General features: G+C 36.1%; 1 protein-coding gene across 2 annotated transcripts in view; it reads left to right on the top strand.

Annotated features, from left to right (window-relative positions):
* CHM (CHM Rab escort protein) overlaps positions 1–27019 on the top strand; it is a 187494-nt gene extending 160475 nt beyond the window's left edge. For both annotated transcript variants that reach the window (XM_047764611.1, XM_047764610.1), the window contains exons 13-15: positions 10495–10593; positions 16449–16609; positions 26234–27019. In XM_047764611.1, coding sequence (XP_047620567.1) covers positions 10495–10593; positions 16449–16609; positions 26234–26425 — 452 coding nt within the window. In that variant the 3' untranslated portion in view covers positions 26426–27019. The remainder of the gene's footprint in view (positions 1–10494; positions 10594–16448; positions 16610–26233) is intronic.
* Positions 27020–27252: the final 233 nt, after the last annotated feature.

The following is a 27252-nucleotide window of genomic DNA, read 5'->3' as shown; positions in this document are numbered from 1 at the left end:
TTAATCCACTGTGTTAGGCCAGGTATCAAACCCACATTCTCACAGAAACAACTTCAGGTCCTTAACCTGCTGAGTTCCTATTGTGATAGGAACTCCAGTAGTGTTTTTTTCTTGATATTTTCCTAATTGAGAGTCATTCATGTCACAACTAGTCACAGGTTGTTCTGCTCTTGGTAATTACTTTGTTTTCTGAAACAGAACTGGTCTTATAATATAACAGAAGACTTTATTCTTTACTTTTCTCTTGTTTTTTTTCATGTCAGGAAAAAGAAAAAAAGACTATTATGCCCTGTGTTTATTTCATGTATTCAAACCCATTCCCAGGTCATTGACCTACACCATAGCTCACCGCATTGCTGGACCCTTAACCCACTGAGTGAGGCCAGGGATTGAACCTTCCTCCTCATGGATGCTAGTCAGATTCGTTTCTGTTGAGCCACGATGGGAACTCCTATTTTCCTCTTTTTTTTTTTTTTTTTTTTTTGTCTTTTTGCTATTTCTTGGGCCGCTCCCACGGCATATGGAGGCTCCCAGGCTAGGGGTCCAATTGGAGCTGTAGCCACTGGCCTACGCCAGAGCCACAGCAACGCAGGATCCGAGCCGCGTCTGCAACCTACACCACAGCTCACGGCAACGCCGGATCATTAACCCACTGAGCAAGGGCAGGGACCGAACCGCAACCTCACAGTTCCTAGTCGGATTCATTAACCGCTGCACCACGACAGGAACTCCTATTTTCCTCTTTTGAAGCTCCGTGGTTATAGATAAATTTCTTAGCTTGCATTGTTGCAATTACTCTCTTCTCTGCTTGTACTTCTAAATCTCTTTTAAAACTTTTGTCTGTTTGCCTGAAAGCCCATCCTGAACACAGTAGAGCAGGATCTTAAAATTTACATAATTATTTCTTCACAGAAAATTTTAATTATTTCCCATGTCAAGCACCAAAAAGCAAAGGTGCTGAATATTTATTGTGTAAGAACCCACCTTTTGAGGGAGGAGTATTATGGAATTTGACATTACTCATATGTGAAAAAAAAGTATCTTCAGAAAAATTTGTCAGATTTCCCGCTGTGGCCCAGTAGGTTAATGATCCAGCTTGTCTCTCTGTAGGCATTTGTTCTATCCCCGCCCTGTACAGTGGGTTAAGGATTCTGCTGTTGCTGTAGCTGTGGTGTAAGTTGTAGCTCTGGCTCGGATTCGAACCCTGGCCTGAGAACTTCCATATGCTGCAGGAGTGGCCAATAACGAAAATTCATAAAAAGAATTTGGAGTTCCCGTCATGGCGCAGTGGTTAACGAATCCGACTAGGAACCATGAGGTTGCGGGTTTGGTCCCTGCCCTTGCTCAGTGGGTTAACGATCCGGCGTTGCCGTGAGCTGTGGTGTAGGTCACAGACGCGGCTCGGATCCCGCGTTGCTGTGGCTCTGGCGTAGGCCAGTGGCTACAGCTCCGATTAGACCCCTAGCCTGGGAACCTCCATATGCCGCGGGAGCGGCCCAAGAAATAGCAACAACAACAACAACAAAAAAAGACAAAAAAAAAGAAGAATTTGTCACAATTAGGGTTCTATTATTATTATTGTTATTATTATTATTATTAAAGTATAGTTGATTTACAGTATTGTGTCAGTTTCTGCTGTATAGCATAGGGACCCATTTGTACATATATATATATATATATATATATATATATATATACACATTCCTTTTCTTATATTATCTTCCACAATTAGGGTTCTTGAGAGATTTTTTTACTATTCTATCTGAATGTTCTTTTTATATATCTAGGTTAGCTATATGGATTTCTCATATTTATACAAATTACAATATTGAACTGTAGATGATCATCCATCAAAAAATAAAATAGTATTAGGCAGAATAAGTTCTAAATGTGAAAATTTGATAGTTTTTAGTCATTAAGTGGGTTTGATTGTGGCTTCTTTTCCCTTAAAATGTCTTAGACAAATAAATCTAGACTTTGGTACCATTGTATAAATGATTGGCATATAATCAGTATTGCTAGCTGAGGGGAACCAAAAGCCTTCACTTCCCCTAAAAATTGAGGCTGTAATGATTAAATCTTAAACTCATCGTTCTTCCTGTTGGCAGCCACTGTAACTGATGCAGTTATACCTGAGTAAATCAAACATAATCAAAATATATACCAATGAGCCTTTGTGACTTGTACTCATTTCTCAAAGTTAATAAAATGAAATTTACAGAAAGTAAGTGATGTGAACTTTGCATATATATAGTTCAGTTGTTTTAACAATGAAATGTATTTTAAAGATTATTATTCATGAGCAAATTAGCTCATGTACTTATGACAAAATTATGGCTTCTGGAGAAAAAAATAGGAATTGTTTAGTGAAAACTTAAGTCTTTTTCTTAAAATTGAAGTATAGTTGATTTACAGTGTTTCAAGTGTATATAGCAAAGTGATTCATTTATACATATGTATATATTTTTTTCTTTTTTGGTCCTTTTCCATTATAGGCTCTTACAAGATACTGAATATAGTTCTCTGTGCTATACAGTAGGCCCTTGTTAAGTCTTTAATTATTGGGTTTTATTGAAGTCTAAATCTAGTATAGTCCATTCTTCATTAGCCATAGCAATCTATATGTAGATTTATTTTCCTTTAATGATGTTATTGATTTCAAAGGTGTTTTTCCCCACTTAAACTAAATAAATATGAGATGAAGGAATTTAAATTTGTCACAGGTATTCTGCTCTTAATTAATGAAGGTTTTATGTTCTTTCTGAGCACATACTAAATACTCATTGACTAATTCAAATACTCAGTTTATCTTTACCACTGTTCAGTGTCTACTGCTGAAACTCGCCCATTCTTGAATGAGCACCAGCTTTCACTTTATTCTCATTGAGAACAGGATAGAAATTTGTGACGTTTCACAGTATAATTAAGTGTGACCAGTACTGTGGTACTCAAAATTAAATATTCAGTTGTTGTGTTGCGTTCAGTGAAGTATACAAAAAATTCATTTTGTGGTCTTTGTTAAAGAAAATTCTGCCTTAATATTTTAGGCATCATGTAATAAGCAAGAATATATAATTGTCTCAATATTTTCAATTTTTAAACAATTTAAATTTTCTTTTTACAAATCACATGTTTTAGACTTTTTAATTCTTTCATCTAATTCTGTGCAAATACTACACTACACAGTAGTCTTAAGTATGTGCCCAAGAATGTGCTTAAAACATTAAAATACCTTAAATTCACTTGCACTTTTTTGTCTCCTTAATTAAGGACTTTTCATGGCTTATGTTTGGCTTGATTTACAATTTGTAAAACCCTAAGTGTGCAATTGAAGTATATCTTCATATGGTATGGAGATGGTATATATGAAAAGTACTTGCAAGGCAACTAAATAGTTTAGTTAATGAAAACAATGCATTTTAATAACACAGCAGTGTGTGGTAGTTGAGAACAGTCTGGGTTCAAATCCCAGCTCTTTTACATACTATTTTGATTGTCTTTAGACAAGTCACTTAATCTTTCTCTGTGCCTCAGCTCCCTTATCTGTAAAATAGGGATGATGATAACAACCTACTTCAGGGTTGTTATCAGGATCAAACAGTATATGGCACTGATAAGTGTTCAGTAAATAATAGTTTTTACTTAAAAACAAATCACCAATGTTAGAGAGAACTCTAGGAAGCATAGAGGTGTGTTCCAAAACATGGGCGGATACCCTTGGACACAGGCATGTCTTGGTGAGCTGAGGCAGTGATTATCCCGCATTTATTTCAGAAGAATTTCTTGCTGCAAAAGCAAAATTCTGATCTGCATACACAGCAGAAACACCTAGCAAGATGTCTTCTAAGGAAACTGGGAATATCTTATGTTCAAAATTTTTATTTTAGGTGATTCGTTAAATGAGTTTTCATTACAATGGAATTGAGATCAGATAGGAAAAGTTTGAGAGCCAGTGAGAAATATCCAGTAGCCTATAAATACTGATCAATAATACATCATTTATTTATCACCCTCTAGTATACTATAGTCTCCCCAAATACATTCTTTAGAGAGCTGAACCATTATTCTAGGATTGAAATTTTTTAGGATTGAAGTTGTTAAATAATTATCTTACTAGCACATTTCACACATTTCCTTGCCATACTATACTGAATATATGAAATATATTTTAACCTTTTGTGAATATTATTTATTATATTTCATTGTAATCCAGTGATGCCCTTGAGGATGTTGAGGTGTTTAGGTCTATTTGTTCCTATACTAAATGGCCCTACACTGTCATACTTTTATCATTTCTTACATCTCCATTTTATGTCTTCCAAAAACTGTTTTCATGCAGCTGTCAGGATGCACTTTCCACCGACTTCCCTTCCTCCTCATTTGCTACTTGGAATCTGCGGAGGACCAGAAAACAAGATAGCCAAACTTGTTGAAATTGCATGTAATATTAATATAACTAAGTTCTGAGCAAGTGATCATGTAGTCTATGGACATTGTAACATCTACCTTGAGTGGCCTTTCTTTGGATGGGGTCACACTTACTGGTTCTTGTTTGAATATAAAAGATATCTGAATAAATGAGATGTCACTGTATGCAGTAGAAACAGAGGTCAATTTTGGTTAAGTTAGTGTTTGATACATTGATAGCAAATTATTATCTATTTACGTAGGGCTTTTCTAAGCAACCCTAGGTTAGCTTAGTTGTTTTATCTTTTTTAAAGTAGTAATATTACATTTTAAAAAAATCTATAAATCAATTTCAGTTCCTCTCCTTTCAGGTAATTTGATTCAAGTTTTAAGATTGTTAAATATTTGAAATTTATTTATTGTGTTTTCCAAAGGTGAACCAGTTATATTTTTCATACACATAGTTCATCTTTCAGAACATACTTTATATATTTATTTTCTACTCAACTTTTACTATATCCTAAATGAATCTGATATGGGATTTATTTTCTTTTAAAATAATTACACTGTTGGTGGGAATGTGATTTGGTGCTACCACTTTGGAAAACAGTATGGAGATTTCCTCGAACACTAAAAGTAGAATTACCATTTGATCCAGCAATCCCACTCCCGGGCACCTATCCAGAGAAAACCATGACTTGAAAAGATACATGTACTCCAGTGTTCGTTGCAGCACTCTGTACAATGGCCAAGACATGGAAATAACCTAAATGTCCATCGACAGAAGAGTGGATAAAGATGTGGTACATATACACAATGGTATATTACTCAGCCATTAATAGGAAAGAAATAATGGCATTTGCAGCAACATGGATGGACCTAGAAATTATCATACTAAGTGAAGTCGGTCAGGCAGTAAGACACCAGCATCAAATGCTATCACTTACATGTGGAGTCTAAAAAAAGGACACAATGAACTTCTTTGCTGAACAGATACTGACCCATAGACTTTGAAAAACTTAGGTTTTTCAAAGGAGACAGTTTGTGGGGTGAGGGGAATGGGCTGGGGTTTGGGATGGAAATGCTATAAATTCGGGTTGTGATGATTGTTGTACAGCTATAAATGTAATAATTTTATTATTGAGTAATTATTAATAATAATAATTTTAAATGAGAAAAAAATCATCTCTGTAGCCCTTCTATTTGACATTCAGTTCCACACTCTTTATAGCACTTTGTATTCTAAGCAGCTTAAAATCTCTTTTTTATATATAATCCTTCAGTAAGAGCAGTTTTTATTATGGGATTTGATATTAAAAGGTGTTATTTGTGATATGCTTATATATTTATGGATATCTAGTGTGAAAATATATACACCACATACATATATGTATATATATATATATATATACACACACACACGTAAGTACATATATAAATAATCAAGAATTTTATGTTAAGTACTAGTTTATATTATTTTTTCTGCTTTTATAATCCTAGAAAGAAAATGTTATATACCTTTCATAAGAATGAGTTTAAATAATGGTTCGAAACAACCATTCATGCCTTTTTTCTTTTCTCTTTTGTTAGCATTGTCATAAAGCACAGATTTGTTCTTACAAGTAACGTTACTTTTCCTCATGATCTTAAGTTGACATTCAAGGGTTTGTTTTTTCATTAAATTCTATTGAGAAGGTGCAAACTGACTTGGAGTTAGTCTGGAGTTTTTTATGGTTTGATTCAGAAACTAAATTGTATGGTATATGTCAATATGTCATCAATCTCAGTTCCTCACTTGATAACGATAATGTGTTTCTAACATTTTCTGTCTTATTGACACAGTCATATATTCTTATTTGAACTATATTACATAAATGACATTTGGCCTTTATGCCTATAGGAAAGACAAGTTATGAGCTACATCAATCCCTATATGCATAAATTATTTTTTTCTTTTTTTTATCATGGCATATGGAAGTTCCCAGGCTAGGGGTCGAATCAGAGCTGTGGCTGCTGTCCACAGCCACAGGCACATCAACATGGGATCCCAGCCACATCTATAGTTTGTGGCAATGCCAGATCCTTAAGCCACTGAGCAAGGCCAAGTATTGAACCTACATCCTCCTGGATACTAGTTGGGTTCTTAACCCACTGAGCCACAATGGGAACTTCCAGATCCTTTAATCCCCTGCTACACCTCTGCTGCAGTTGGATTCTTAACACACTGTGCCACGGCAGGAACTCCAAATAAATTATTTAGTCCTAGTTAGGCTGCACAACAAAATATGCTTGTTGACTAGCCCATACATAAAGTTTCTTTAAATGCATTTGGAACAGTTTTGCCTGCTTGTGTAGAATGAATGACTGCTATGTGTGTAATCTCAGAAGCCTGAGGAATAGATTTCCTATTTTTTTCAACATGCATTCATTTAGGTTTTACATTCACATTTCTAATGTCTTCAGTTTTTGGTTAAAGTCTGTTGTCATTGAAAGAATCATGGCTGATGAGTACAAAGTTACATTCTTAAAACTTTAGAGCTAAAAGAAGTCTTGTAGATGAGTTGATTCCACCCTTTCCATTTAACATGAGGATGCTGAGGCCAGAGAGAGAAACTGACTTGGCCAAGTAGATACAAAGAGTACAAGTAACACCAGATCTACATAGCCATCCTCTACTGTGTTACCCTACTACTGTACTTTAGACTTGTCACTTTTAAATGTGCACATTGTTATTGTTGTACAGATTTTGAATAGAAATCCCACTTCTCATGTGTTTCAAAACAACTTGTAAGGCAGTAACAATATATGAGAAATGTGTGTTCCAAACCCAGTTTTAGAGAATCAAAAGTGTGTTATTTCTAGTTTTGTATTGAATGATATCAGACGTCTGAGTTTCAGATAACCTTGTTTCGGTGGTGCTGGTTGTGACTGGCATTCCATTCCCCAAAGTTTTTCAATTATTACCCTTATGTTATGATACATAAGTTAAAGCTTATTTTGTAGTTTCCTTTTTTTACTGAAATACAATTGGTTTACAATGTTGTTTTAGTTTCTAGTATCAGAAAGGTGATTCAGTTTTATATATGAATGTGTTTATTTTTCAGATTCTTTTCCATTACAGATTATTATAAGACACTCAATATAGTTCCCTGTGATATACAGTAGGACCTTGTTGTTTATCTATTTTATATATAGAAGTATGTATCTGTTAATCCTAAACTTCTAATTTATCACTCTCACCACCTTTCCCCTTTGGTAGTCTTTAAGTTTGTTTTCTGTATCTGTAAATCTGTTTTGTAAATAAGTTCATTTGTGTCATTTTTTAGATTCCACATGTAAGTGATGTCGTATAGTATTTGTCTTTGGCTTACTTCACTTAATATATCATCTCTGGGTCAATCCATGTTGCTGCCAGTGGCATTATTTTATTCTTTTTCATGATTTAGTAATATTGTGTTTTGTATTTCTACCACATCTTCTTTATCCAGTCCTCTGTTAGTAGACACTTAGGTTGCTTCCATGTCTTGGCTGTTGTAAATAGTACTGCTATGAAGGGAACATGTAGCTTTTCGAATTACAGTATACCCAGGAATGGGATTGCTGGGTCATATGATAGTTATGTTTTTAGTTTTTTGAGGAACCTCTATACCATTCTCCATAATGGCTGTACCAGTTTACATTCCCACCAACAGTTTAGGAATGTTCCCTTTTCTCCACACCCTCTCCAGCATATATTATTTGTAGACTTTTTGATGATGGCCATTCTGACCAATGTGAGGTATTGTAGCATTTTTGATTTGCATTTGTCATAGTAATTAGCAATGTTAAGCATCTTTTCATGTGCCTATTGGCACATGTCATCTGCGTGTCTTCTTTGGAGAAATGTCTATTTAAGTATTCTGCCCAGTTTTTGATTGGGTTGTTTGTTTTTTGATATTGAGTTGTATGAGCTGTTTATATATTTTGGAAATTAATCTTCCGTTGGTCACACCATTTGCAAATATTTTCTCCCACTCTGTGGGTTGTCTTTTTGTTTTGTTTATTATTTCCTTTGCTGTGCAAAAGTTATAAGTTTGATTAGGATATTTTGCAGTTTCTTTAATGCCAATGCCAATCTAAATATATTGCCAGCAGAGGAATTGTGATAGAGAACACATTTTGTAATCTTTGAGCCTATTAAGCTGTTAAGCAGTTGCTAAATGAAGTAAAAGGAGTATAGTTTATAAAAGGTAGAATCAGCCATTTAAAACCATTTTTTGAGTCAGTTATAATCTCACATGATGCCAGTGGGTAACATTTTAAGTTCATTAGGAATAATTTTAGTATAAAGGTTATTATACCTTTTGAAATAATTAGTACCAAATATCCTACAATATCCCCAAACAAATGGGAATCATTATTACATTTATCTAAAAATATTGCTTAAAATAGGGTATTTTACTACGCTGTACAGAAGACAGGAGCTTTTTTTTTTAGAATATCGCTTTCTTTGGTGCACCTGAAAAAGAATACTACAAAATTTGTTTTTAGTTCATAGGGTTTTTTTTGTTTGTTTTTGTTTTTGTTTTTTTTTTTTTGTCTTTTCTACTGCCGCACTCGCGGCATATGGAGGTTCCCGGGCTAGGGGTTGAATTGGAGCTGTAGCCACCAGCCTATACCACAGCCACAGCAATGCAGGGTCTGAGCCGCGTCTGTGACCTACACCACAGTTCACAGCAACACTGGATCCTTAACCCACTGAGCAAGGCCAGGGATCGAACCCACAACCTCATGGTTCCTAGTCAGATTCATTAACCACTGGGTCATGACAGGAACTCCTCACATGGTTATTAAGAGTCCCTCTACGGAAGTTCTTATTGTGGTGTTGTGGGATCAGTGCCATCTGCAGCACTAGGACGCGGGTTCAATCCTTGGCCCAGCACAGTGGTTTAAAGGGCCTAGTGTTGCCACACCTGTGGCATAGGTTACAACTGTGGCTCAGATCTGATCCCTAGCCTAGGAACAACATATGAGGTGGGTGGTCAAAAAAGAAAAGAAAAAAAAGAAAAGTCATTTTTTTAGAGTAGTTGAATGTGGAATGAATTTTAATAAAGGGAATCCTATTCTCATGTTGTGCTTCCATGATAAACTTTGAAGGATCTTCCTGGAGTTTTAAACAAGTTTAATAGCCTGAAATAAACTTATAGAAAAGAGGTGTGTGTACTTCTCTGCTGGTGTTTTAGAAGGAATGTCTCAGTTCTTATACTGTTCTCTAATATGTCTTCTTTCTGTCATTATTCTGTCCTAAAGCCTTTTCCAGAACCATAAGAATTTCTCCCATTTAGGGATCCCCTTAGTCCTTTCTTTCATCCTTCCTTTACCTTTCTCTTAGACTATAGTATCTCACTTCTGTGAAGGGCCTCTTTTGTGCATGATCTTCTTGAACTCATTCTTTGAGGTCCAAGCCCCATGAATCTGTATATGCCAAGGGAAGTGATTTGGAAATCCTGAAAATATTATAGACTGTTTTGACTTGTGGCAATTTATGGACTTTCAGGTATTATGTGTAGTTCAAACTAAGCCAACAGTGTTCCCCCAAAAGTTTTCTTAGAGAACCTATAATGAGTAAATGATTTGTTGTTCAACCTATTAGTAAAGTTTGTGTAGATGGGGTTTTTTGTCTGAAGAACATGAAGTATGTTCTCTAGGTAAATAAATATCCCACTTTCAGTCTTTTTATATAGTATTTTGCTTACCAATCCTTTATCCATCCTCTTTGGAAATGTTATAAGGATAACTTAAGCTCTTTCTATAAATAAGTGGTTTTGTAAGCTGGTTTTCAAAATGAACCATCAACTGGTACTTCTTGAGTCTTAGTGTGTTCCCTCTTAGTTATTAGTTAACATGTATTTTTGCTATTTTGTTAACACATATAGCATATTGTTATGGTTTTTACATGTCCCCTATCACTAGATTATAAACTTCTTGAAGGTGGGAACCACAACTTGCTCAGCTCTATTATCCATGACACCAGCTTGGTGCCTTGAAAATGACCACACAGTGAAATTTGTGATAAGTGGGAACTCAAAATATTATTTTTTTAAACAGATTTGGTTCATTTGACTTGTACATCTTCTAAAACAGCAAGAGAAGATTTAGAACCAGTTGTGCAGAAATTGTTTACTCCATATACCGAAACGGAGATAGGTAAGAACAATAATCAGTGATTCATGATGGAAAGGTAACGTGACCACTTTATTCCTCTTAGATATCTCATAAAGGTTTCTGCAACCTGAACTGAAATGTCATGTATTCAGTACCAATCATACATATTTTACTAGAATGATTGAGCATATTCTCTTTCTAAAAATGGGGAAATATTTACCCTATAATGATAAAGGAAAAATATACATCTCATACAGAATGTATATAATTAAGTGCAAAAATATATTTGTATTTGTACCTACTCACATGCATAGAAAAAAAGACTACCAGGAAATCTCTCGATTTTGGTGGGATTATAAGCAATGTTTTATTTTTTTTCCTTTTTCTTTATTTTACAGGTGTTGTACAAAAGGCATATATTCCTTTATCAGAAAAAGTTATTTCTGGAAAAAAAGTCAGTTCAACTGAGAGAAGCTGAAATTTTAATTGAAAAATATCAGACTCCTTCCTAACCAATATTTGTATTTAAATGCATAGCATGCTAATAATTGATAAATACTTAGCTTTCAAAATATATATGCCATTTTGCTACTTACATGGTGGAAAAATGCTTTTCAAACACGAATTTTTTTAATTCTACTCCTTACATCCTAGCTGGGAATGGAGCAAATTGTAATATATTCTGTGTGCAAGTGATCAAAAAATAGACTAATGAATCCTATTCATTTATATGGAGTGATGGCAATTTTTATTATAAGAATTGCATGTCCACTTGAATCCTAGTCCGTTTTCCCATTTATTCATATAGCTTCATTTTCTATGGATGTAATGTTTGTTAAGGCAACGATTTATTTACTCCTATCTATTATGTTTCCTTTTAGTTCATCTCCTATGTGTCTTGTTTTCTTTGCAGAGATAGTACATAAAGGGGCATTTACTTTTACACAGGTAAAGAAACTGCTCCATTCTCAGGAGAGAATATCAAATAATTCATTTCTTTTTGAGTTGCCTGAATAAAATCCTGAAAAATCTGAAAATTTACTTCACTTTAGTTTGGAATTTAATTTTTTCATATTTACATTTTTTTCATTGGAAAGTCTCATATAAGTGTTTTGATTACTGGTAAAAATTTGTTTCCAGAGTTATGGTACATGATGATATTCCTAAATGTAATATGGAATAATAAGTTTTATCTTTGGCATTAATTACCTTAATTATAAAAACTCTATGAGTTCCTTCTTTATATCTGGAGTTTTTTTCATAATTTTTGTTATAATTTCATTGTGTAGTGGTCCCATATAATATACTAGACTTGAATCTTGTATCAATGCTCTTCACTTATAAAATGCATTTGATTTTCTTTTTTAAAAATCAAGATGGGAAAATTACATGTTCACTACTTAGCATCCTCTAGCCATTTTAGATTTTTAAACATTAATCTTAATGGTTAATGTGATCCCATTTTGAAATGATGTATTGTTGAGAGCCTGAGTGAAATTCTTTAGTAAGAACTATGTGCTCAGAGGGGTCCTCAGGTGCACTGAGGCACTGAAAAGCTAGTTTTCACTGACACATAGGCCTTTTTATCATCAGGATAAGGTAGTGGTCATATTTTAATTAAAATGTCAGAACAAATACTGTTGGAGTTATTGAAAATGAATCACCAGATAAAGTGAGCACTGGGCCATGGCAGGTCAAAGAGGCAAAGTCACCTGGAGAAAAGAACTCAATTCATTTTCCTGCCTAAATGAGGAAGAAGGAACTTTATGAGCAATGTGAACTTTCAATACATTAAAGCACATTCTTCCCTGTAGCAAAAGCCCCTATTTTCACAGACTGATGGCTTTTAGTATTATGTTTTAGTTATTTGACAATGATATGAAACCTTATGCCTTAGAACATTATAAATATTTTGTTTTAAAAGGCATGCCAAAAGAATAACATCATTTAAGCTTATTTTCTTTTTATTTGAGTTCTGTGTTCTGTGTAGTGCTATGCTTCATAAGCTTGTGTGAAAGTCAGCCTAGTCACTTTGCAAGGAAGTTTGTTTAAGATAATGTTCTCTTCTCAAACACAGTACTTCTTTGCCATTGTATCTGAGAAATTTCAGTAGCCTTATGTTTAAGGTATCAGCTGGAGCTCTTGACATATGCTCTGTCTTAAGAAAAAATTGTACTAACTTCCAGGAGTCCTACTTCCCAGGCTCTTTTAAGAACATCAAAGATCTCGAAACTCTTACCTACTTCACAGTCCAAGGACATTTCAGATATTTTATACTTAATAAATCTGATTCTGCAGGTGAGAAAATGAGATTATTGCCCACCATTCATATGTGCATTAATTCTTCCAGATTCTATAATATCCTTCAAAACACTGGTAGAATTTTCCTAAGTGGTTGCTTTTTTTTAACTCAGGAAATGGAGATTTTTCCATACAAATTGAAGCAAGAATTTCATTAGTACTATATCTTCAAGTGTCTGCAATATACTATCATCACCGCACCATCTTCTTTCTTTTTTTCTTCACTGGGCACAGCATGTGGATTTACCTCATTCCATCCCATTCAGTTCCTATTTCAAAAAAGCAGCACTGCCTAAAAACAGGAATTCCCCTTAGAGGTGTCATTTTAAAATAGGTGACTGGTGAGGATGTCAAGTAATTGTTGGGCTGAGAAGTCAAATGCCTTCTCTTAATTCCTTTTGTATTTGTTTTGTTCAGATTAGGTCACAGCTGTGATAGTCTCCTGTTTTCTTGGTCTCATGCTACTCTATCGTGTTACTAAAATAGCTCACTCTCTCCCTAAGCATGGCATGCAACTATAGACCATTTGTTGCTTTTATTTAGTGAGCCATTGTTGATTTTCTTTGGCCTACTTTATTCTGTACTTGCCCAGTTTAATTTGCCCAAGATATTTATTCTAAATTACCTATTACTTGTTTAGTCCTTCACATGATCTAATTGAGTGAAATGAGCTATTACAGAAAACCAATTCTATATCTGACCATGTGATGTATTCCTAGCCAAACCTTGACAACTTTAATAGTTTTTTTGACAATTGTGCACTTGACAATCACATGTTATTTTTTGAGCTCTCTCTCTGCCTATCCAACCTGGCCTCAAAGAAAGATGAAGCAATTATATGTTTCTTTGAGGGTTTTAAGGTCATAGCCTGATAACTCCGTTGTATCTAGAGCATTTATCTTCAGTCTGTGTCAACTTTCATCTTCCTATTGGTTTCTTTTCAAAGCTTCAACCTCTGTGAAATTTCTTTCCTGTAATCAATTGGATTATTCATTTTCCCCAGCTTTTATTGTGATGGCCCTCTGAGCTGGAACTTTCATAAAATACAAGATAATCTCTCTTAGCATATGCTTAGAAATGGACTGAGCAATATTAAAGGACTTACAGACTTTAGCCCACTTTCCTGCAAAGCTCCCAGAGTCTCATTTCACAACTCATAGGCAGTATGTTTAATTATCTTCCTGTAAGGTTTGTGAAACTCACCAGTAAACCAACTAAAAGCCGTATGGTTTTAGCTCTGAAATATGAGTTTATGTTTCTTTATTTTATCAGTAAATAGGTTTTGCCACCTAGGTGTGCATACATGAAGTTAGTGATACCTTAGACTCAGATCTTAACATTAGAAGGGGAAATCTTAAAGGATCACTTCTTCCATCCAGAGTTTCTTCATTCTATCATAGTAATAATTATGGATTGTTCAGGATGAACTCGAAAAAGGAAGTATTTGGCATTCTTGTAGTGGAGATATTTTAAATTAAGTATAATAAAAATATATTTGTCCTGAATTGGGAAATGGGACATTTTTTGTAACTGAATATTATAATTAGCTAACTTTTCTACATTGATTATAAATTTAGCAATAAGATTTAATTAACTAGATAATTATACTTTTAGCATTTTCTTTATGATTCACAAGGTACCTCATGGTCTTAGGTAATCCTTATGCACATCTATTACTATCATTGTACAGAATTTGAATATTTCTTCAGATTCGTGCTAAGAAAACACTGTAGTCTATATATATATATATATGCGTGCATGTGTGTGTGTATATATATACATATTTTTTTTTTTTTAGGGCCACATGTGCGGCATATGGAAATTCCCAGGCTACAGATCAAATCAGAGCTGCAGCTACCAGCCTACACCGCAGCCATAGCAATACCAGATCCGAACTGCATCTACAACCTACACCATAGCTCACGGCAGTGCCAGATCCTTAACCCACTGAGTGAGGCCAGGGATGGAACCCACATCCTCATGGATACTAATCGGGTTATAATCTGCTGAGCCACAATGGGAACTCCTAGTCAATAAATATATTGAGTAATATTTTCTGTTTTCATCCAAAGAAAATTTAATTGTAACATTTTTAAGGAAGAGAGGCATAGAAATAATGATTAAGATGGAAGTAATAATAGGCTTTAGTTATTGAGGTTGACAAGGTTGGATCTTTTAATAAACACATCAAAATTTGGTTATATCTGAAAACAGTATTAAAATCAGTTCAGAAGTTATTCATTGAGCATCTGTTGTATGCTAGGCCCTATATTATGGAACATAAAAAAACCAAGCGAATATGGACTAAGTCTGCTTCATCTGTGTATCCCCAACTCCCAGCTGGATGCCTAACACATATAATAGATACTTGCTGTTAAATGAGAGAATATGTACTAAAAACAACTTACAGTCTCACAGTCTTACTTATATTTGTTCCTTGGTTGACATTACTTTTGTAATCTAGTAGGACAAAGTGTTAGTGAGTTAGGATATCCAAGTTTTAATCCTGCAAATACTATTTTTTAATAACAGCTTTATTGGAGTTCCCTGGTAGCTCAGTGGGTTAAGGATCAAGCATTGTCACTGCTGTGGGCTCAAGGTCATTTGCTGGCCCTGGGACTTTCACATTCCCTGGGTGTAGCCAAAACTTTATTTTGTTAATTAAAAAAATTACAGCTTTATTGTGATTCATATACCATACAGCTCACCAATTTCAAGTGTAAAATTCAATGTTTTTTTCATTTTTTAAAGTTTAATTGAAGCATAATCAATTTACAATGTTGTGATAATTTCTGCTGTACAACAGAGTGATTCAGTTGCACATATGCATACATTTATTCTTTTTCAGATTCTTTTCCCTTATAGATTGTCACAGAATATTAGGTAAAATTCCCTGTGCTATACAGCAGGTCCCAGTTGGCAAGTCATTCCATATACCACAGTGTACACATGCCAATCACAAACCCCCAGTCTACCCCTCCCCCCAACCTGTCGTATTGTCCAAACATCACCACAGTCAATTTTAGAGTATGTCTATCACCCCAGAAAGAAACCCCATACCCATTAGCAGTTATTACATACTTAGCCTCAATTTGCTCCCATCCCTAGGTAACCCTAATTACTTCCTGTCTTTATAGAATTTCTCTCTTCTGGATATCTCATAATCATATATATAGTATTGACTTACTATATAATTTTTAAGTTGGTTTATCCATGTGAAACATAAGAAAATCAATTTATGTTAACTTCTCACTTCATAGGAATAATTTAAGGGTGAATGTGATCATAAGCACCTTGATACTGGTGATATGAAATAATAGAAATCCAAGGGAACATGATTGGGGTTAAATCTAAGTAACTTTCTAATAATCAAAATAATTTTTAAAATCTAATTTGTTTAGGTTGAAAAGCCATCATTACTTGAAATATCATATACATGTATTAGAGTATATGACATAGATTTACTATTATTTACATACAAAGCTCTGATTTACTATAGTACATAATAACGGCTTTGTTACTAATTGGCTACATATTGTTATAAAGAACAGGCATATTGGGCTTTAGATGTAAGTAAAATTTATGTCTACATTTAGAAAATGAAGAAGTTGAAAAGCCAAGACTTCTGTGGGCTCTTTACTTCAATATGAGAGATTCTTCGGACATCAGCAGGAACTCTTATAATGATTTACCATCCAACGTTTATGTCTGCTCTGGCCCAGACTGTGGTTTAGGAAATGATAATGCAGTCAAACAGGTAAGGCTGTTGGTGTTTCTTGGTTTTGCGTTAAGTCGTTGGTGTGGTAGAGAAAGTGAACTGTTTTTCCCTCTAGAAGGTGGGAAAAGAGACAAAAAAGTATCGCTCTCATTTAATGCCAGCTCTGCAATTTGCCCTAAAGCTACTTTAAATATACTTTAAATGTAGTATGAAATATTTTCACATTATTAAACATAACGATGAGCTACAAGAGACTGTTTATGAGTTTCATTGTGGGAATAAGGGTAGAAGATGTTAGACATGCATATTCAGAAAAATAAAATTCTAATGCCAGTATTTTATTTATTTTTTTTAATAATTTTTTTATTTTCCCACTGTACAGCAAGGGGGTCAGGTTATCCTTACATGTATACATTACAATTATATTTTTTCCCCCACCCTTTCTTCTGTTGCAACATGAGTATCTAGACAAAGTTCTCAATGCTATTCAGCAGGATCTCCTTGTAAATCTGTTCTAAGTTGTGTCTGATAAGCCCAAGCTCCCGATCCCTCCCCCTCCCATCAGGCAGCCACAAGTCTCTTCTCCAAGTCCATGATTTACTTTTCCAAGGAGATGTTCATTTGTGCTGGATATTAGATTCCAGTTATAAGTGATATCATATGGTATTTGTCTTTGTCTTTCTGGCTCATTTCACTCAGTATGAGATTCTCTAGCTCCATCCATGTTGCTGCAAATGGCATTATGTCATTCTTTTTGATGGCTGAGTATTATTCCATTGTGTCTATATACCACTTCTTCTGAATCCAATCATCTGTCGATGGACATTTGGGTTGTTTCCATGTCCTGGCTATTGTGAATAGGGCGGCAATGAACATGCGGGTGCACGTGTCTCTTTTAAGTCGAGTTTTGTCCGGATAGATGCCCAAGAGTGGGATTGTGGTATCATATGGAAGTTCTATGGATAGATTTCTAAGGTATCTCCAAACTGTTCTCCATAGTGGCTGTACCAGTTGACATTCCCACCAACAGTGTAGGAGGGTTCCCTTTTCTCCACACCCCCTCTAGCACTTGTTATTTGTGGACTTATTAATGATGGCCATTCTGACTGGTGTGAGGTGATATCTCATGGGAGTTTTGATTTGCATTTCTCTTATAATCAGCGATGTTGAGCATTTTCTCATGTGTTTGCTGGCCATCTGTATATCTTCTTTGGAGAAATGTCTATTCAGGTCTTTTGCCCATTTTTCCATTGGGTGGTTGGCTTTTTTGCTGTTGGGTTGTATAAGTTGTTTATATATTCTAGAGATTAAGCCCTTGTCGGTTGCATCATTTGAAACTGTTTTCTCCCATTCTGAAAGTTGTCTTTTTGTTTTCTTTTGGGTTTCCTTTGCTGTGCAAAAGCTTTTCAGTTTGATGAGGTCCCATGGGTTTATTTTTGCTCTGATTTCTATTGCTTTGGGAGACTGACCTGACAAAATATTCATGATGTTGATGTCAGAGAGTGTTTTGCCTATGTTTTCTTCTAGGCGTTTGATGGTGTCCTGTCTTCTATTTAAGTCTTTCAGCCATTTTGAGTTTCTTTTGGGGCATGGTGTGAGGGTGTGTTCTAGTTTCATTGCTTTGCATGCAGCTGTCCAGGTTTCCCAGCAATGCTTGCTGAATAGACTTTCTTTTTCCCATTTGATGTTCTTGCCTCCCTTGTCAAAGATTAATGGACCCTAGGTGTCAGGGTTTATTTCCGGGTTCTCTATTCTGTTCCACTGGTCTGTCTGTCTGTTTTGATACCAGTACCACACTGTTTTGATGACTGTGGCTTTGTAGTATTTCTTGAAGTCTGGGAGAGTTATGCCTCCTGCTTGCTTTTTGTTTCTCAGGATTGCTTTGGCGATTCTGGGTCTTTTGTGGTTCCATATAAATTTTTGGATTGTTTGTTCTAGTTCTGTGAAAAATGTCCAGGGTAATTTGCTAGGGATTGCATTGAATCTGTAGATTGCTTTGGGTAGGATGGCCATTTTTCCAATATTGATTTTCCCAATCCAGGAACATGGAATATCTTTCCATTTTGTTACATCTTCTTTGATTTCTTTGATCAAAGTTTTATAGTTCTCGGCATATAGGTCCTTTACCTCCTTGGTCAGGTGTATTCCGAGGTATTTGATTTTGTGAGGTGCAATTTTAAAAGGTATCGTATTTTTGTATTCCTTTTCTAATAGTTCATTGCTGGTATACAGAAATGCAACTGACTTCTGAATGTTAATCTTATATCCTGCTACTTTGCTGAATTGATGAATCAGTTCAAGTAGTTTTGGGGTTGAGTCCTTAGGGTTTTCTATGTATAGGATCATGTCATCTGCATACAGTGCCAGTTTGATCTCTTCTCTTCCTATATGGATGCCTTTTATTTCTTTTGTTTGTCTAATTGCTGTGGCTAGGACTTCCAAAACTATGTTGAAGAGCAGTGGTGAGCGTGGGCATCCCTGTCTTGTTCCAGATTTGAGTGAGAAGGCTTTCAGTTTTTTCCCCATTGAGGATTATATTTGCTGTGGGTTTATCATAAATGGCTTTGATTATATTCAGGAATGTTCCCTCTATACCCACTTTGGCGAGGGTCTTGATCATGAATGGATGTTGGACCTTGTCAAATGCTTTTTCTGTGTCTATTGAGATGATGATATGATTTTTGACTTTTCTTTTGTTAATGTGCTGTATGGTGCTGATTGATTTGCGTATGTTGAACCATCCTTGTGAACCTGGGATGAACCCAACCTGGTCATGGTGTATAATTTTTTTGATATGTTGTTGGATTCGGTTGGCTAAGATTTTGTTGAGAATTCTTGCATCTATATTCATCAATGATATTGGGTGATAGTTTTCTTTTTTCGGTGGTATCTTTGTCTGGTTTTGGAATGAGGGTGATGTTGGCATCATAGAATGTCTTTGGGAGTATTCCTTCTTCTTCAACCTTTTGAAAGAGTTTCAGGAGGATGGGCACCAATTCCTCTTTATATGTTTGATAAAATTCACCTGTGAAGCCATCTGGTCCTGGACTTTTATTTGTAGGGAGTGATTTTATGACCTCTTCAATTTCATTTCTAGTGATCGGTCTGTTCAGTTGGTCTGTTTCTACTTGATTCAGTTTTGGCAGGCTGTAAGATTCTATAAAATTGTCCATTTCTTCCAGATTGTCAAACTTGTTGCAGCTTTTCTGGGCTGCAGGGGGTCCTGCCTGGAGCTGGCAGTCCTATTAATGCCAGTATTTTAAAGAAACACTGCTTCTAATTTAAATGGTGGCCTATCAGTGTATTTTGAAATACACAAACTTCTATCCTCTTTAAACCGGAGTCATTTCAGAAGGGATGGAACTAGTAAGGCATACAAAATGTATTTTTAAAATGACACATTTTTAAGGCACATTCTTATCTTAGAAAAGAACATGTGACTTACAGGTTTTCACACGTAACATGACTCCTGTAATGTTTTGACACAAGCCAGTGTCCCCAAAATAATAGCTGCAAAAGAGTATGTTAAATCATGGTGGAGTTTTGTGACAGCACTCCTGGGCAAGAGGCTATGAAGAAGTGTCAGGGGAGGTGACACAAGATGCCAAAAGTGAACTATGATTCCACTAAGCTGAAAATTCATATGCATGTCCAATGCACTTTTCTGCACTTGACAGGAAGAGACAAGATGAAATTACCATTTTTTTGAGGCATAAGTCTAAACTTTTCACTGGTATAGTTGGCACATCTGTCTATTGAATCAATAAATGGATAATTTAACATTGTTCTAAGACCACAGATGGGAATTTTGTTCCCACTAGTGCCAAGCAATGTTATAGGAACAAAAGGCCTCGCTGAGCTTTTAATCTAATTTTAGTCATAGCAGCAAGGCCATGACCCATGCATTTCCAGTTTGTTTTGTTTTGTTTGCCAGATTCTTTGATTCTCATCTTTGAAGTCTAATGGTGATCCAGGATAATTATTTAGCCACTGATAACACACAAGAACAGAAAAGTCATATCTCTCATTCATTACATTAGTTTAATAGGAACCCAGGATTGTTCAAGTTCTCCATTTATGGCTTAAAATGGCCAAGTCATTTTTGCTTTGATGTTCTACTTTTTCCTAAGCAGAAATTACCAAGTTATCAGCCAGGTAACTTAGGTCGTCTTTATTCCTATGTGAACATTAATTTATTTTAACCAAAATGTAAGGCCTTTTAAATAAGGCTTATTGTACAAGTACTAATGTGATCTAAACTGCAAGCTAGAAGATTATAATTAAAGGATAATTATATCATGAGATAATTTGTTTCCCAAGATTCCTCAAGAAGACTTGAGGAATATAGTGTTATCACAGTAGAAAAGAGTAATAGGAGTTCCCGTCATGGCGCAGTGGTTAACGAATCCGACTAGGAACCATGAGGTTGCAGGTTCGATCCCTGGCCTTGGTCAGTGGGTTGGGGATCTGGCATTGCCGTGAGCTGTGGCAAAATAGCATATGTAACAAATAGCATATAATAATTAGCATCCAAACTAGCATTATTACTCCTTCCCTCCTTCCTTCCTTCCTTCCTTCCTTTCTTTCTTTCGTCTTTTTGCCTTTTCTAAGGCCACTCCCGTGGCATATGGAGGTTCCCAGGCTAGGGGTCCAATCGGAGCTGTAGCCACCAGCCTATACCACAGCCACAGCAACGCGGGATCCGAGCCGCATCTGCAACGTACAAGTAGTTTTATATTTGCTATATAGCTTCTAGCTTCACATCCGTTTGGGGAGAAATACTATAATGCGTAATTTAAAGGGCATCAATAATAATACTTACAAATAGCCTGTTCCTTCAGATAAACTGTATTCTAATTGTAATCTATATATCATGCTGTGTTTATCTCAAACACTAATTGATGACTTCTCTTTTCCAAATTGTCTACAAAAGCCCTTAGAACACCACCTAAGCTTTGCCTATGTAGAAAACATAAGCACCGGCATGTTTTTTTGTTTTTTTGGCTTTTTGGTTTTTTGTTTTGCTTTTTAAGGCTGCATCTGAGGCACATGGAAATTCCCAGGCTAGGGGATGAATCATAGCTACAGCTGCCAGCTTACGCCACAGCCACAGCGATGCGGGATCCAAGCTGTGTCTGTGACCTACACTACAGGTCATGGCAACACCAGATCCTTAACCCACTAAGCAAGGCTAGGAATGGAACCCTCATCCTCATGGATACTAGTCAGGTTTGTTAACGGCTGAGCCACAAAGGGAACTTTTTTTTCTTTTTTTTAACAAATAAAATGCTTCATTTAACTAGGTAGCAAGTTTACATTTGCTTGTCTTATTTGTAAATGTATAGGCATTGAATAATATAGACTAGTCTCCCTGTGTTTATGTGGAACTATTTATGATTTGAAGACATACTAAAAATATTAAGTTATCAGTGTTTAATACTCGTAAGTTAAAGTTGTATGCAGGAAAAAACCAAGACATTCCCTATTAATCATGTGATTCTTGCTGTGACTTACTAGATTTTGTAGTTTATGTAATTACAGGTTTTTTTCCTTTTTTTCTTTTTGTTTTTCATTTTGCTTTTTAGGCCCGCACCCAAGGCATATGGAGGTTCCCAGCCTAGGGGTGCAATCGGAGCTACAGCTGCTGGCCTACGTCACGTACACAGCAACACCAGATCTGAGCCATGTCTTCAACCTACACCACAGTTCACAACAATGCCGGACCCATAGCCCAGTGAGCGAGGCCAGGGATCGAACCTACAACCTCATGGTTCCTAGTCGGAATCTTTTCCACTGGGCCAGGTCTGGGAACACCTTATTTTTCTTTTTTCCTTTGGCTGCACTCGCAGCATGCAGAAGATCCTCGGCCAAGTGCCACAGAAGTGACAACACCAAATCCTTAACCTACTGAGCCACCAGGGAACTCCACTTCACTTTTTTTCTGAACCTGATATATGATATTTGTTCAAAAACGAGAGTGTTTCATTTACCCACATATACTTATGAACAGACTGGTCTGTAGTCCCCTATTCCCAAGACAGTGATAGCTCACCCTTCCTTTAGGAACCCCCATTGCCTAGGAGTTGCCATTACTACTGTGGGAACAAGAATTGTTAAATAGTACTGTACTCTGTATTATACTTCAGATAGAAAATGGATTAAATTGGCTGATGTAGGCTGGGCTGGCAATCTAACCACCATTTAGAACATTGTTTGTATGGATAGATCAGCAGTTTGCTTAATGACTTTTAGTACATAATGTATAAGTTGAAGACTAGCGAATATCAGCTTGCTTGTATTGTGCAGTAGCGTTTGCTTTCTCAAGCCATTGAAGGAGAAGGCAATTTTAGGTGTCATATTTTCTGAAGCTTTCATTCATTGAGCATTTTCTATGTGCCAGACACTATTCTAAATATCTCATATATATAATCTTGTTTGCTTCTCACAACAACCCTATGAGGTAAGTATCTGTGATGTCCCCATTTTATAGATGAGGAAATTAAGGCCCAAAGGGGCTAAATAACCTGTCCAAAGGTCACATAGCTGGTAAATTTTGACCCAAGATTTAAACTCAAAAGTCTATTGAACCCCAGTGCTTGTATGCTTGTACATTCATCTAATATACTGTGCTACTACTTTCATCTCATTTATGTAGATATATCCTAAATACATTAAACTGCTAGATTGACAAAATATTTGTTTTATGTACTTATGTGTTAAATAAACATAGAAACATCTAAACAACTCAGCATTTCCTCTCTGTACTTCCTGGTATAAGGAAACTGAGTCACAATATAATTAGCTCTTTTTAATTATTTTAACCACATGAAAGTCTTTACCATTTAGGCTAATTTCTAGCTTAAAAAGGATGAGGAAGATTAAAAGTTGACAAGTAAGTACTCTGAACTAAGCTCTTTACAACAACTCTCCAAACTGGGGCTTAGTTGGCAAATGAAATGAAGCTTACCAGGAGGCATTAGACATAGACCTTCCAGAAAGTGGCAGTTGACCCTAAAAGGTTCCAGCAGTTGGAGAGTGGAGAGACTTGGGAAAGGCTGGAGTCTGGCTGTAGGAAATTGGCATCAGTAAGGACCAGTGGCAGATGGGCTGAAGATGGGATTTCCACAAGCAGGTAGAACACAAATAAGGGCAGGGTGGCAGCCTGCAACTAGTTTGCAGTCTTAGAACACACATCATGACAGGGATATATGTAAACAGATTGTGTGGGATCCAGCCACAGGGACCAGGGTTCAGGGGAAAAATCTATCCTTGGCAAAAAGGGAGACAAGGTGTGAGACATAAAGGAATTAGAGTATAAGTAAAAGGAACAGTAATAATAATTGTTATAATATTTACATTCAACATTTGTATAATATACAGTTTCTGTAGTTCTTTCACTTATTTTATTGAGAGAGAGTGATTGATTGATTCTACTCCATGCCTGGCACTCCAGATTCAGAGTTGACTAAAACCCAGTTGTTGTCATTCATGGGTGAATCACTGTTTGGTAAAAGAGAAAAATATGTTAAAAAAAATGACATTAAAGTGCAGTATAAGCAATAAGAGAATGATATTGAAAGTACAAAAGTATTATAGGGAGCCATGAGTTCTATCTAGGAGTCAGAGAACTTTATAGAGAAGAATATAAAAAAATGAGAAACATTCCAGTTGTTATAACAGTTGCACCAGCCTAGGATATAAACATCATGGTATGTTTAAGAAGGTACAAATAAACAGGTATTAGTGTGGCAAAGGCTGACAGGCAGAGATGGAATGAAATAAATGATGATGAGACCAGAGAAGGTAGGCCTGAAGTATCTTGTTAGAAATGGGGAGCCATTGAAGAGTTTTAAGCCAGAAAGTGGCAGAAACAGAGTTTTATTTTCCATTGACCCCCTCTGAGGGCAGCGTAGAGGTGAATTACATGGGAGAACCCTAGAGACAAAGTGACAGGTCCACTTCTGAGATATTGCAGTTGTCCCCAGGGAAAAAAGAGATGGAATCAAGAACTAGGAGATAAAATTGATAGGATTTGGTGATTGCATGCAATGAGTGAAGAGGAAGGAGAGCTTCTATAGACAGACAAAGTAGAGATAAAAGACCGAATTGACCATTAGAGGAACTGAAGGGTGGGTAAAGGCTCTGTCTGACCTCAGTCTTCCTGCTTCTAGGGACTAAATGTCTCCAACAAAGATGTTTGGTGAATCCCCAGGGTGAAGAGCAAAGCAGGCATCTCAAATATTTAATTTCAAAATATCCATAATAAAAAGGCATGTCCAAAAATATACCCTTGAGATGTACTTAAGAGGGGAAGAAGCTGTTTTTCTCTCCCTGTCCCTTCTTTCAGCTCCACATCAAAGCTCAAAAGTTTCTGTTTACTACCTCTTCACCCAGTCCCAAAGAATATCAGTTTTATTCACCTGATGTAGGAGTCTACCAACTATAGATGGCTAGATGGTAAATAGTTTCGATTTTGCAGCCCCTGTAATATATATTGTAACTACTCAACTTTGCCATTGCAATGCAAAAGCAGCCATAGACAATAGATAATGAGAGCGTCTCTGTTCCAATAGGATAAAGTGTAAGCTCCTTAAAGTAGGGGAGTTCCCATCGTGGCGCAGGGAAAACGAATCCAACTAGGAACCGTGAGTTTGCAGGTTCAATCCCTGGCCTCGCTCAGTGGGTTAAGGATCTGGCATTGCCGTGAGCTATGGTGTAGGTCATAGACGTGGCTTGAATCCCACATTGCTGTGGCTGTGGCGTAGGCCAGCAGCTGTAGCTCTGATTTGACCCCTAGCCTGGGAACCTCCATATGCCGCGGGTGCAGCCCTAAAAAGCAAACATAATTAATTAATTAAAGTAGGAATATGTTTAGAATAGAAGAACAATGTTGCTTGCCACGTTTACTTTCTTATTCTGTGTGTGTGTTTTGTTGTTGCTAATTTAGATCACGTTACTTCCTTATTCTCTTACCCTGCCAGACCAAGCTCAGCTTAAACCTCAACATTTAATGTATTATTAATAACAATGATAACAGTTACCATATAGAGAGCCTTACACTCTGTCATAGCCAAGGAGAGCAAGATTCAGAAGCTGAGTAAGACTTCTCCAAATCACATCGCTGCCAAGTGGCACAGCCAGGATTTGCACATGTCCGTCTACTCAGAGCCATGGTCTTGGACACATGGTCTTTCCTCCCCTTAAGGTACAGGGGAGGAAAATTAGAAAAGCAAATAGTTGAGCAAACAGTGAAGAATTTTCTTGATGTGAACAATAACATGTTCAAATTAGTATATGCTCAATTAGACTGTGCAAATATCACAAATAGGGTCTATTAGGAAATTATATATATAAAGACTATTAAGGGAAATTGTATTTCTGTTGACGTGTAGAATGAATGTCCTTAAATCGAAATTATCGGAGCACTTGAAAAAAAATCTTATCAAGTACTCATATACTTGAAGGGGGTGAACCTGAATGCATGTATAGAATTAGAGAAAAGTCATGGAATTCTGAAGGCATATTTTTAGAAGGTCATGTATGCTGGGTCAAGTTCTATAATTAAAGAAAATTTCATTTTTTTATATTTAAAATAATTCCAAAAAGGCACACACATTTTACACTAATGTTCAAAAACTGTTGTGCCCTTTCTTCCCTGGCCAGGCGGAAGCACTTTTCCAACAAATCTGCCCCAAGGAAGATTTCTGTCCACCGCCACCAAATCCTGAAGACATTATCCTTGAAGGAGACAGTTTACAACCAGAGGCTTTGGAATCCAGTGCCATCCCAGAGGCCAGCTCAGAAACTCCCAAGGAAAGTGCAAATCTAGGAAACCCAGAAGAGCCCTCTGAGTAATGGGTAAACACCAAATTGGATACCACACTTGAAAAATCCTCCTAGCCTCAGTCTTCTTAATGGAAGAACTGTTTGAAAAATATTACAAAGCAACAGCCAGTTGACATGCAGAATTACCAAGATAAGTAGGTCATAGAAATCCAAATGGAGATTTTCCTTAAAGAGGACATTCCAAGACCACAAAATATTGTAAAGCACATTGATTTGTCTGCTTTAAGAAACCAAACCTGTGGAATTAGCAGATAAAAAGTATAAATGGTTTGATTCCCAGGAATAGAGCTCTAGTTACTGAAGTGAATCCTATGCATTGTTAATAATTCTGTGGTGTTAGGACAGCTTTTGCTTGCCACTTTAGATCTTTGAAACCCACATCTTCAGAATCAGCTCATATATTTTCTTTGATTATTTGAGTTATATTTTCTTTATGGGTATGAGCATTGTGACACAAATGATAAAAGCCTATGTAAATGTAGTTGAGAAAAAACTCATGTCATGATCCAGGCAGGAGCCCATGTCTGTAATAGAGGTTTGTTTTGTTTTCTCTCTTGAGGAGTACTAAAATGCTAATATTAAAGTAGATATTTTTGCAGATGAGTCATGAGTCCATTACTTAGTGTTTTTTATTTTAATGTTAGTAGTGATGTTTGTGTGTGAATCCTGAACTCACTAGGAAAGCTCAATACTGAAGAAACGAAAGATTCAAATAGGCTCATTGGTACTTGGAAATTTTGTCTTGTCGAGTACCTAGAGCAGTAGCCTAATTGAGCATGGACTTAACTTAGTCCTAGCTATGCTACTGATGATATTAGGCAAATTGTTTAACTTCT

This window comes from Phacochoerus africanus, chromosome X (assembly GCF_016906955.1).
Source record: "Phacochoerus africanus isolate WHEZ1 chromosome X, ROS_Pafr_v1, whole genome shotgun sequence".
NCBI classification, from domain to species: Eukaryota; Metazoa; Chordata; class Mammalia; order Artiodactyla; family Suidae; genus Phacochoerus; species Phacochoerus africanus.
The sequence above is the reverse complement of the archived record's forward strand: the minus strand, read 5'-3'. Positions and strand labels throughout refer to the sequence as shown.